This window comes from Siniperca chuatsi, linkage group LG6, assembly GCF_020085105.1.
Source record: "Siniperca chuatsi isolate FFG_IHB_CAS linkage group LG6, ASM2008510v1, whole genome shotgun sequence".
NCBI classification, from domain to species: Eukaryota; Metazoa; Chordata; class Actinopteri; order Centrarchiformes; family Sinipercidae; genus Siniperca; species Siniperca chuatsi.
The window spans coordinates 6,826,134-6,839,762 of NC_058047.1; the positions used below are offsets into that span (position 1 = coordinate 6,826,134).

At 39.7% G+C, this 13,629-nt stretch overlaps 1 protein-coding gene across 21 annotated transcripts in view; it reads right to left on the reverse strand.

Moving 5' to 3' along the window:
- lrrc7 (leucine rich repeat containing 7) overlaps positions 1 to 13,629 on the reverse strand; it is a 126,901-nt gene that overhangs the window by 36,250 nt on the left and 77,022 nt on the right. For all 21 annotated transcript variants that reach the window (XM_044199831.1, XM_044199832.1, XM_044199840.1 and 18 more), the window contains 8 exons: positions 10,301 to 10,503; positions 5,551 to 5,668; positions 5,090 to 5,168; positions 4,096 to 4,185; positions 3,222 to 3,278; positions 1,647 to 1,710; positions 857 to 931; positions 601 to 745 (listed from right to left, as the gene is read on the reverse strand). In XM_044199831.1, coding sequence (XP_044055766.1) covers positions 601 to 745; positions 857 to 931; positions 1,647 to 1,710; positions 3,222 to 3,278; positions 4,096 to 4,185; positions 5,090 to 5,168; positions 5,551 to 5,668; positions 10,301 to 10,489 — 817 coding nt within the window. In that variant the 5' untranslated portion in view covers positions 10,490 to 10,503. The remainder of the gene's footprint in view (positions 1 to 600; positions 746 to 856; positions 932 to 1,646; positions 1,711 to 3,221; positions 3,279 to 4,095; positions 4,186 to 5,089; positions 5,169 to 5,550; positions 5,669 to 10,300; positions 10,504 to 13,629) is intronic.

Genomic DNA, 13,629 nt, shown 5'->3' on the forward strand with positions numbered 1-13,629 from the left:
TATATACTCAGCTCTGAAATGCTTTTTATTTAAAAAACTATTTACTGACAAAAGTGGACTTAAAGTATAGAGTTGGTAATACTGTATTTTTCTCATTGTGAAAACACCTTGAAAAGACCAAAAACCAACAATTTTTGGATCCTACTAACTAGTATTGTCTCTGTAGCCAAAGTGTGATACAGCTTATTCCTTCGTGCCATCCCACATACACCATCCTGCTGCCATAAACATCCCCCAACACACAAAATGCATATTAGTCTGAAAATAGTCCCAAATAAATGCAAAATGTATTTCTATTTGAGTATTGAGTATTTACCTGTTTTAGTAAATTAGCCATTTTTGAATATGTGGACTCTTTTTAAAGATTGACATCTTATCCTATATCACACTTTTCATGTATCTGTGCTCTCTCACAGAGCTAAAACCACTCTCACCTGGGATATGCTCAGTACAGCCACAGTCCTCTGCTGCAGTCTACTGCACAGCCCCATCAGAAATTAAATAGGTGGGGATTTAAATGCTTCGCTACGGCTTCATCAACTTGGGAAAAGTCTATAAGTGTCTTTGTGTGTGCATGTATGTATGTGTTTGTGTGTGTACCTATAGTGTCAGGGAGGTGCTGCAGCATGTTGGAGGATAGCAGAAGGTCTTCTAAGGCCTCACAGCCTGAAATATCTGTGTCCAACGTCTCAATGCGATTCTTAGCTAAGTCCAAGTATCGCAACTGACGAAGTTTTCCTATCGACTGCAGCGTGGAGGGCGAGGAGAGAAAGGAACAATTGAAAGAAAGTGTCATTGAAATATCTCCAGTACTGCTTTTTTTCACTGTAAGAGCTAAAAGTGTCAGTGTTCTTACCCCTGGTATGGACTGTAGAGAGTTGTTATCCAGCCACAGCTCTTTTAGGTTGTGGATCTGTTCCAACACCTCCGGCTAACATGCAAACAGAAGAATCAGCATATACTGACTACATATAAACCAACAAATATAAAATATGTAGCTATTTAACATCAAAGGACATCGTCTTAGGACTAATGTTGTGAACATGTACAGATCCAAAAAATAACTTTAGTGCATTTTCAGACCAAGTCTTTGGCATAAATAAAGAAAATAAAAAACATGTCGGCTAAGTGGGTGAGACTGGCAATCTCTCCCTCCATGCCTTCTCTCTCTTGGCAGGAAGCAGACCATACAGCCAACCTACTCCTGTCAGAGCCAACTTCCTGTCTGAGCCCCTGTTAGCCTCCATCCAGCCCTCTCTTCCTCCATCATGTCGCTGTGTCCCATTTCAGGGTCCAACTTAAGAATAGTAGGCTGCACTGGCTCCTGCTTAAATGAGACAGCCTACAGAGGATTCATATGCCTTATTGGGTCTTGAAATGTGAACTTTGAAGACAGCGGCCCCCCCAAAAATAGGACACAGCATCTGTGTTTCTGTTTGGATTCCTCCTTCTCTCTCCTTTTTCCGTTCATCTCTTTACAAATAAATATGGTTCAACTGGTAAATGCACATATAACTACTTAGACATTAATATTTGAGCTTCCTATGATCACAACATATATACATTTAAACTCTTCATTTATGATGCATTTCAAAATATGCAGCCAATTTTGTTAACTTGGAAAACATGACAGGAATCAGTCTCACCATGTCAGAGAATTCATTGCTACCCAGATCCAACCTCTCCAACTGTGTCAGTCTGTGGATGGACCTGAGAGGAGAGAATACACTGATTACTACACTATGACATATGTACACTTTATATACTGGAACAATTGCACAGCCCATCACCACACCAGGCCAATATACACCTCAGCATTCTAATACTTATGTTACATGTATTTCACTGCACACCGCATTGTTTGAGCATCTAACAATTGGAACCTTTAATAAAATCTTTGAGTCAATTGAAAATTACACATGCGAATATTACTGTTATACATTGTGGTGTATTTCTGCTTTGCTGATTGGGTCCAGCAGTCTTCTGTTTACTGTGGCTCTGCTTTGCTTTCATTTAAAAGTAGCATCTACAATGTAGCCATGGATAATTTGCCATGGACGATGCATGCAGTGTCCATAATTAGAGAAATTTTGAGAGAATAACAGAACAAGTTTTGGATTCAAGCAAATCGCTGTAAGCCCACATTGACTTTAGCATGTACAGTAGTGTACACAAATGGCTCCTATAGTTTGAATAAAGAAAAGGATAAAGTATCAAAGCCAAGACACAACAGTATCAAGTGCAATGGCTGCTCTACTAACTGCACAGAAAGATTCTTGAAAAAGTATTCATATAGAATATATGATTTTTCATTGGGTTATGGCAGTTTAGTGTCTGCTCCCAACTATTCTCCTCACATGGGGGGAGTGTTCAAGATACATGCCTATGTGCTCAAAGATTAACATGTGTTGTAGCATTGTTCATTACGCTAGTGCAAGACATACAAAATATTACCAAATTTCCTGGGGAGTGTTGTTTACTAAAGCAACATCCTTCCATTTCCAGATTTTCTATCATTTCATTTACATGCAACACATTACTGTTCTTTTTTACTCAGGTTAGCTAGTTGCAAAACAATGCCGTGATTTTAAAATCTTAGGGAAAAAGCTTAACTTAGCTTAGTGATGCTCATAGCTATACTTTGGATTTGAGTCTAAATGTCTCCTACATGTTGATTAGGAAGCACTTCAACAACCAGTAATTACTGTGAACCATATTCACAGTTAAAGTGCAAGGAGGATTGTGCACTGGCAGTCGCACTCGAAAAAAGTAGTTATTGCAGCAGTAGTATTACTGTCATTAGTATTAGCGCTTTTCACAATCCATTGATGTTGAAATCACTTTTATTCTACAACTTTGAAGATTATCTCTGTTAGGTACAGTTATAGTGGCCTCATGTGTGGTGGGGATATGAACACAGGGATAAATTCAGCTACATTACGTTAAACAGGAACTATTTATAAATGTTACGACCAACACATTGCTTTTATAACAGGCTTCATCAGTATTCAACCACCTGCCAGGGATAAATATAGTTTTAATCTGGACACCTGGGACAGCAAGCATACGCTTAGTGATATCATGAAGCATCTGTGTGTGTGTGTGTGTGTATATGTGCGTGTGTGTGTGTGTGCGCAGTTGCACCTAGTGGTGCGTATAGAATCACATTTTGTGTCTTCCTTTCTTTCTATCTCACACACACATATGGCGGTTTGTTTTACTTTGGCATGGTTTTCAGGTGGTTCTCTCTCAGCTCCAGGATCCGTAGTTTGGAGAGTCTGAAAAACAGATGGCACATAAACCAAAACTTAATTCTCTCTATCAATTGCAACAATTGTTACTACAATTGATTATAACATAAAAGAAAGAAAATCAGCCCCATTTATCCCTATTTGAACTCCAGGACGAGTGTCAAACTTATTTCCTAATCAGTAATAATAATGTCATAATAATTGACCAGTAATGTTTGATTACCAAAAATTACTCCACATCATTACAGATGATCACCACCATGAAGATGTTGTCAATTTAGAGAATTTCTGTCACTTTTGAGCTTTCACCTATTTCACAATATTTCAACTGCCCTCACTCACAATAACAGAATTTGCAGACCGGAATTTGCAAAACAACTTGTTGGAAATGGAGTAATAAGCAAGCAATAAACCAAAAATAACACCATGACCCTTACCTGGATAAAATGCTAAAAAGTATATTTATGGGTTTATGAGAGGAGGGAAGAATGATTGAATGGATAGAGGAATAGACGTAAATGTTTTGAGATGACAACATGCCCCAAATATAAAAGATGCCTCAAAGATAAAAGTCCATAAAAGGCCTAAGCCTCAGGCATATCAGACATGCTCAGCTTCTTTAAATAATTAAAAAAAATGAATTATGTGCAGTACATAGTATAAAGGCTGATAAACCTGGACGTACCCATTCCTTTCATTAAGATTCTTTATAATCGATACTAGTGGCACTGAATTAGAGTCTATGGTGGCTGAAATATGTAAAAACATCCCACCCAACACAGTCACACACTTGCACACACATATGCTCATGACCAGGCACATACCAACAATCATATGCATTTACCTGCCAAAGTTAGCCGGCAGATACTCCAAGAAGGCATCGTTTAAGAAGAGCTGGGTCAGATTCAGGAGCTGCGTAAAACCATCTGGGAGTCTGGAAGAGAAGAACATATGAAAAAGAAGAATAAAACAGATAAAAAAGTGTGTATCCTTAATGGCCTCAATGGATTAAAACACATAACAACCCTGTAGAAACAGGTAACTGCTGTTAGCCTGCAGATGACTCATCTCCCACAAACACACACACACACACACACACACACACACACACACACACACACACACTTCATGAACATTACACTGCTGACAAGAAAACAGCAATTACTAGAATATCACCTGATGCTCCAGTAGCTTCATAGCAGAATGGTAAACAACATCAGCACTTTACTTGTAGCATAGGGTCTGTGGATGCAGCCAACTATTATAAAACATTTAGCACCTCTGTGGTGCTATAAATGCCTGGATTGGAATACGTAAAAGACAACTAAAACTAAAAAACAAGAACAGTGTCGGTCTCTTGACACTGGGCAGAGAAAAATCTGCTCAAACACTAAATACATGACACATTCATCAAACAATTCATTACATCTTGAACTGAGTCCAGGTCCACTCAAAGTGGTTGATAAAATAGGTGCAACAAAACAAAACATGGAACTCTTTGGAACACAATAGAAAATGGTCCTCAATGAAAACAATACTATAAATGAGCCAATTTGAAAATGTTTGAGAGATGTTTATTTTTTTGGATGATAGAGCCAATGTTTTCCCTGAGGCTGTTATCCAGAAGCTGTATGCTCAGATGAATTAGCTCTACATGTTTCAGTTTTTTTGTTAGTGTGGCTCTGTGTCCAACTTGTAAAATAAACTTTTGTGCTGTAGATAAACATTAATATTTGCTGCCATCAAAATAGAGGCTCTAGTTTTCCAATGAATGTTTAACTTCAGCAGTCATGATATGAGTAAAATGTGTTACTACAAGGTGTGTGTCAGTGTCTTACTTGGTGATAGGGTTGACACTGGCCTCCACCACAGACAGGCCTTTACAGCATTTTATATTGTCTGGAAACTCCTGGATACCTGTAAGAGAGAGACACAGAGAGGGAAGAGGAAATGTGGTGGCATGTGTCTTATTAAGACAGGGAATTATTATCTGCAGTGAGTTTTGCAAGTGCTTAGACACATTTTGTCATATGTTGGTTAAATACTTTGGATGTGAAATTAGTGTGATTATGAGGTTTTATTCTGGGCTGCCTCAGCTATTTGAGACTTGCAAGAAAACTCACAAGTGCTACCCTTGTTTCTTTACCCACCCAACTCCATATACTGTACTGTATCTGGACACATTGTAATTCAAATTGCAGTTGAGAAAGCCATTAAATTCGCAGAAGACTTTTACTTTGCTTTGGGTTTTTTTGTTTTCAGGTTTGTTAGGGTCATCTGTGTTAGAGAGGATTTTTACCGTTTTTACTGATGTCCAGCTCTTTGAGGTTAACCAAGCTGGCGATGGCGGTGGGCAGGTTGGACAGGTCGTTATCAGGCATGCTCAGCTTCTTCAAGGCCTGGCAATTGAAGAGTTGCTATGGAAACACAAAGGGAAACAATGGAATATTATAGTCGGTTGGCAAAATCACACAGACCTTTAGTACAAAAGTACAAAAAGACAGAGAGCGAGAAAGTCAGCTGGAGGCATGCACCACTTAATGTTGTGGAAAAGCAGTGCCATTTTAGCTGCCTTTTCCTATGAATAATGCAGAATTAATCTCCTACATACGGTGGCCCTCAGGGACAAAACACAAATTAGAGTGAAAGCAAAAACATTCAGAGAAATGTGCCCTAAATAAATACAGCAAATGTCAAAACATATACAAGAGTGAAAGCACATGCATAAAAAGGAAAGTGCTTAGCATACAGAAAGGCTGTAAATACCAAAACACACACAACAGATGAAAGCACAGACATGAAGGGAAATGCTGTCCAAATCCAGAAATGCTACAAATACTAAAATGCATACAAAAGGCGAAAGCACAACAATGAAGAAGAGTGATGGACCATTTGGAATTTAATCTTAACTCAGTTAAGATAAGAATAGATAAAATAAGCCTTTAATGATTCCCAGAGGGGAAATTCAGTTGTTGCAGCAGCACAAGGACATACATAAGTACAGATAAATAGAGAAAGTAAATAAATAATAAGAGGTATTTACTAAAATAAGAATAGAAGTAAAAATAGAAACTATACAAGACCAATTAAAGACAAAATTACTAGGCAAAAGTGACAGTGGTGTTAGCAAAGTCAGCAAGTCTGGTCTATATAAACAGTGTACACCAGACTAAGATATAATATGATCAAGTAATGATACTTAGTGTTTGTTTGTATTCATACAGAAATATAATATATAATGTAATAAAACAGTATAACATATTAACATAATATACTTTAATATAGTATGAGAAGTTAAGTAAGATAGTTAATAAGATGGTGATGGATTTTTTTTTTAGAGAGAGACAGTTAAAATGAATAACTATTCTGAGGACTCTTCACTAGATAACCACACTCTTGTCAGCACAGGTGGAATGTCACCTGGGGAATGGACAGAATTTGCCTCGGTTGTGGTGCCTTCTGAACAGGTGACCTCAGTTACATCCACATCATTATAGGTGGTATGGTATCCCCACAGGGTAAATGCTGAGGATTTCCTGCCTATCAGAAGAACTGAATCCATTTGTCAATATCTTCCCTTGTGTTTCCTTATATTTCCCCCTTCCCTGTGTCTCCTGTGCTCCTGTCTGTCTCTCTCTGTGTCTGGGTCTCTGTGGTGTGGGCGTGGTAATCCCTCTCTGACTCTCCTGGATCCCTGCTGATTATGCACACCTGCTGAACCTGCCGACCTGCTGTCCATCTACTCATCAACCCAGCAGTATGGCTCTTCACAAATGCAGCACCACATTGTTTGTTCAGCGGTAGTTAGAGCTTGTATCTCCAGTGCAGTGTATTTCTGAGTACTATTCCTCGTGTTGATTCCTTGTTAATATTCATTGTCTTTTCCCATGTGCCATAGTGGATCATCTCCTGCCTGCCTGCCTACCACCATGCACCCTCAGCCTGCCCCCAGTCTCAGCTACAGTGGATCATCTCATGGCTGCTTGCCTGCCTGCTAATCCCCAAGTAAACTCCAGCCTACCCACGCCATTTAACCTCATCTGTCCGTCCAGCCTGGCCCGGCTCTGCCATCCACCATCGCCCCGCTGCCCTCTGTTTCTGCCAGCCAACTTATCCTCGCCTCTCCTCCTCCATTCTGTTTCCCCACAATATATTGTCCTTATCTCACCTTACCCTTGTGTCTGTGTCCTGCGTTTGGGTCCACCTTGCAAAACCATAACACCATTGGATGAATGGCAAAACATTTTCAACTTCAAAAGAAGTATAATGGATCATACATTTATCTTTTTTCATGTTTCCTAACCTCCCCTTTAAGTTCATATGAGTCACATACGCGCTGATAATTAAAATATCACTTGAAAAAAAAAATCTAATCAAATGTGCCAAACACTTCCAGAGTGTACTATGATTTCCACAACACGCATCTGCTATCTGTAAGTTGCACTGGGGCCAGTGTAAACATGTAGCACCTTAATGTGCCAAGTGTCACCCAGACGTCACCCACTGAACATTTTTTGTCTGCAAAAATGTGTACCATGCTTCACACAAAACATCCAACTATTATCTTGCATGATGTGCAAGTTCTAATGTGTAATTCTCTCATAGTTTAAACAAACATATGCTCACTCACATTCATTCCTACAGGCACTGTAGGCACTGATCACCTATTTTATTGACCTGGTGAGATGTCAGCAACATTTACTCTGTCACATCTGGCTTTCACTGTTGTAAAAGAAAAAGCAAAGTAGCACAGGGCCAAAGAGCTAGATAGAGCTAAACATGGAAAAGGCTGCTCTGTGCCCATCGGTCAGGAAAGACCACTATACTTAAAGACACAATCACTTACTTGCACACACTTAAGGAGCTCTCCAACTCATTTACATAAAGGCCAATCACTCTGGCAGCCTCAATAGCTCTTATACAATCTTGGCACACACACGAATACACACACTGTCAGGGCTGAGCAGGTTTTTTTTTGTCAATTGAATGCAAGTTTGACCTGCCACACAGCCCTATTAGACTGTCTCCATTCATGCAGGTTATATTTAGAAATCCAATTCAACATTTCTGTCATTTAAACCAGGACAGGATATCAATAAAATGAGACAGCCCTCCTATAAATAGCACCTGTAATTCTCCTTGATTGGAAGGGCATTTTGCCTCATCACTGCCCACATGGGGGTTTTCTGAAAGTCTCGGATGGCCTAGGATGCCACCATGTGGCCGTGACGTGGCCAGGAATTGACCTTCTCTTTCACCCCATGTTTCCTGTCACTCGCTCCTGTTGTCTAGTGTGTGATGATGTTTGTGGTATGTAAACATGCCAGAAAAATAATGGTCTGCTGGTCTTGCGGCTCTTCTCATTTGTCTATTTTGTGCCACCTCGTCTCCTGTCTCCTCCGTCCTCCTGCCTGTGACCCGGAAATCAGTCTTAGTGGGCCATCTTAAAGGATCTCTCAATTCCTAAAATGCATCTTAAGGAGCGAGGAGAGGAAAGGGGAGGCTTGCCGGAGGAGCTACGAGAGCGGATGCACAGGTATATCCTTTGCCAAAGTCTTTTTGGCACCCGTGACGTATAAAAGAGGTGTGCCAATGGATAGATGATGCAGCTGTGCCGCACGTCATATTTAATTGACGTTGCTTTAAAATGACGGCTCTGAAGCAAGGATGTCTCATTTTGTTAAATGCATGTTGCTTCGAGTCCTCTCTCCTCGTGTCTCTTCCTTTCCTCTTCCTGCTCGCATCTCAGGTGGGAGGGACTAAGATGCTAGGAGAGGAGGCGAGGAAAGGAATTAAATTGTACAAACTGAGAAATGAGAAGAGGGGTTGGTCTCTCTTCTGTAAGAACGGCAATGTCGGTAAGTCGGTCGGTCAAGTCGAGGAAATCATAGCACAAAATCACAAATTTGCAAACTGTGCAACGTATGAACCCATCTATCTTTAGACCCTTGGTTTCGATAAGGAAAGGACAGCAGTCCACAGTGAAATATCTCAACAATTATTGATTGGATTTACTTGAAATTTTGTACAGTCATGATCCACAAAGGAGGATCCTAATGACTAGCATGTTGATGATAACATGTAAACACTAACATTCAGTTCAAAGCATTGAGTGCACCTGAGGCTGACAAAGTACAATGATGTAAATTTTGAAAATGTTGCAAGCTCAGTCTGAAATGTCCTAAATTGGCAACTGTATAGAGGATAAACCCTTTTTGTTTACAAGCTACAAGATTTATTGATCATTTTACAACACAGATTTTGACGAGATTTTGATTTGTAGTTCCCTTTATGCTACTCAAAACCAAATGTTATGTACAAAAAGGATATACAATAGATCAGCGAATAAAAAATAAGTCATAGAAATTAAAACTATTTCACATGGTGGAGTGCTGAGGATGAATTAAGTAGTCTAACAGCCTGAGGGAAAAAGCTGCTCTGTAGTCTGTGGTATGGCAGCAGATACTTCTAGGTACTTTTACTTCTAGATACTTTAAATTTTTTGTGCCACTGATGATAAAGATTTAAGAATAGTAAAGCCATCTCTCTATTTCTCAGCCATCAAACACTCTGTACAAGTAAATGAATGGGCAAACACAACATTAATGCATCAAAATGTGTCAACTTCTGAGGGCATCACAGTTACAGACAAGTAATCAGGGGGGTTGATGAGGGGCCTGTGTGTTCCACTTTTGTCAAATACCACAAAATAATGAAATATACAGTACAGTCACATTTATAGTTAACTTTATGTAACGGCAAAAATGCATATTTGCTGTGCTTTCCACCAATAAGTCAAAAGTAAAACATCTTTTTATTACATAAGACGTACACCACCGCTCCCTAGAACAATTGGTGTGGAGCAAACAGTTTATTTTAATCAAAGTGATCAGGGTCATAGGAAAGTACAACCAAACTGGGTTGACTGACCGGCCTTGGTCCAGGTTGAGGTAGTCAAGAAGGGGTTATAAGTTATGTAGAGAAAGTTATGTTTAGGGGTTAGAGGTTAAAGTCAGCAGAGAGACAAGATACATATGGTTCAGAGTTACCTTGGGTAGTTCCTCAATCTGGTTGGCATCTAGGTAGAGCTCCTCCAGAGTTCTCTCGAAGCTGAAGATTTCCTTGGGGACCTGCTGCAGGCTGCAGTGGGAGTAGTCCAACACTGAGATCACTTCCTCTTCACCACGGAAACAACGGCACGGCACCAGCCGGCCAATCAGCTTCCGCTTAGTGGTCATTTCCAGACACTGCACTATAGAGGCAAGAGGAGAGGAGAGAGATGATGTTAGATTAACTTCAGAGGGTCTGCATCTTATCAACGGACTCATTGTATCTGATCTTTTTCATTGACCAGTCTTTATTCCTTTCATTGTTTGCCTACATAGACCATTTTTGGTCTAACTACATGGTCAGGCCAAATCACTAAAAGATAACAAAAGGATCTGAAATATCAAACTAGCATCAAATATGTTTCTGATTCAGAAATTAACTATAGAGCTGACATTAAAATTCATGTGTGGGAGTTTCTGTAAATGTTCTAAAATACATTTTTGATAATAACTATGTGAGCTGCATTCATTAATGGTGACAGATTTCACTGCTTTTGATGAGTAATGCAATAAATAAAAGCATAAAAGGAGCACATTTAAAAAAAACCCACACAACTGCAAAAATCTAAGGGTGTAAAAGTGCGTTCATATGATTCTGCACCCGTCAATGTTGAATTGACACTTAGATCAGCCCTTTCAGCTCATCAGTAGAGCCACATCATTTATGAGTTGGCAAACAGCCCTGTGAAAGACTGGCAACCTGGCCAAGGTGTACTCCAATGGCCTCTCGCCCATTTTGAGCTGGGATAAACTTTACCCCTCCACAATGCCTAATGCCAGCCTCTTTTGTACTACTATTAGGTCACTTCGAGCAGCACCAATGATCAGAGGTGACATACATTAAAAAGTGAAATCTCAGTGTACTCCAACTCTCAGTGCCTTGCAGATAGTGTGCTTATTCCCTGTTTACAGTAAGGTCTATATTGACTTTCTGTTGCCATAGTCCAAATTGGTTATCTTAAACCTCCATTGTGCGTCACACCACAGCCAGAGAAAATACTTGTTTCTGATTGTTGGAAGATGTCCATTAAAACCTCAAGACATGGTTTGTCATTATATTATGATATCAATATGTATTGTAATATAATGCATTTTCTAGAAAATCTATTGAGAAATTGGTATAGATAGGAATATCTATCTGTCATGACATATCAGTGTACAAAAATCATAAACATCCAATATTGCCATAAAGCGTTTTTTCTTGTTGATTTGAAATGTTGTAGCATCCAAAATGTTCTAATACACCCAGAAATCTGACAGGTGACACATTTGTATCTTCTCATGGAGAAGATATAATGTCTTATCATCCACCCCTAGATACAAACATACTGTATGTACTCATTTTGTCCAGTAGTCTTTATGGATCTGATGGGACTATGTGTGAATGTTCAATTCAATTCTAATTCAGTTCAGTGTTTTTCTATTGACATGATGAACCCATTCAAAGTGGCTGCTACGTTTCCATGTATATGTAATAGTCTTAATACAACATTCAAATGCACACATTTACAATGAAATTACATTCAATTTATGCTGTAATTGTCCATACTGGTTCTAAAGACATTCCTTTTTAATGCGGTTTGAATGTAAGAGATGGTGGATAAAATCTGCAGTCCTCTTTCTGTGCAAAAATGCCTTACAAGGTTAAGCTAAAGTTAATGAGGCTTCAGGAGTCTGAGTTGGAAAATCAGGAGGAAATTTTCCTTACAGACTTTTTAGTACAAAATTCCCTGTTTGTGTTATTATTCCTCCAGAGCAGCTCAGCAAAGAGCCAGAGGGAAACAAAAAGAGGGAAATTCACATTAAGGCTGTAACTTTGGAAGAAACTCATTTGACTAACTCAGGCTGCATTATTAACTTCAAATCTATTTTGTCAACTGTGGATTTTGTTCCCCATCTCTTACATCTGACTCACATTAGGAAGGGATCTTTTCGTGGGCCTGTATGGACAGGAGAAAAAACTGTTTCAAAGTACTTATGGGCATGTGAGTGTTGTTTTAGGATAGACGTGCAAAAATGTGCACTTATCCTTTAAGACAGGGTGATGTAGGATCAACATTAGTTTGAGCTTTTTTTTACTGCCAGGCAGGTGTAAAACCCAGGGCAGATGGGTTACCCAGCTCACAGCAGGCTAAGGCTCAACTCTGTCCTTCACACACACACACACACACACACACACACACACACACACACACAGTCACTCTTTTCAAACAACAAGCCAGAGCCATATAATTAGACAGAATCCTTTGTAAATCTGCAACAACATCCCTCCATCACTACATTACATGACTTCATTTAAAAAGCTAGCAGCTAAATGGTATGAGTAGGCTAACCATGGGTATTAAAATCCTTGAGTGTGGATTTATCATTCAGCTTTATCATTTCAAACCCAAACACTTACTACACTCAATCTGCTGACAAATAAAAACGTATTAATGCCAGCCCTTTCAAATAGAACAAAGAGTGAATTTTCAGTTATCTGACTGCTGCCTTAATTTCCTGTTTAATCTAGATGATCTAAAACCAGCTGTGATGAGGAGAAGAGAGGAGCAATAGAGTGAGAGAACAACAGGAGGTGATGAGGAGTTAACAGCTACAGTAGAGAGGAATCAAAAGGGGGACGAATAGGAGAGAAGGAGGGCAAGAACATGAAAGCGAGGAGGTGAAGAGAGCAGAAAGAGGGAGACCAGGAGGCTCAGAGATAAGACCTGCAGCTTTATCTGTCTATAAACACACATGTCCAGCTCCACAGTGGGACCAGATGAATACAGAAGATAGACAGAGTGATCTTGAGGACACTAGGTTTTCTGCTCTAGTTTGTTGCAAGGCCAGTGAAATCTGATAAAAAGGCCGCAGACCCTCCAGGACTGTTTATCTAAAAGGGTTAGACTATTAAAATCAATACATCCTTATCCGCAGTCATGCTCAAAGCGGGCGTAATGAGGCGAGCCGGGATTTACCGCTTGTCTACAGTATGTGTAAACCCAGCAGTGCTTTTCATGGGGCTCACACCTTGGACCACTGGTTCTTGTCTAACCCCTCATGTTTAGAGCTAAAAGGTAACCCAAGGTTTGTTTAGCACTGGGGAATGTTCTGGATTTTAACAATGTGGATAACACAGGTCAGATAAGTGTAAGAAAAATTCTCGAAGCATGTCCTTTGTTTGCCTCCATTGGAGATCTACTGCAGCCCTATATTACCTGCAGGTCTCTAAGGTCCTCTGATCAGGGCTTGTTGGTTGTCCCTTGATCTAGGCTTAAAACTAAAGG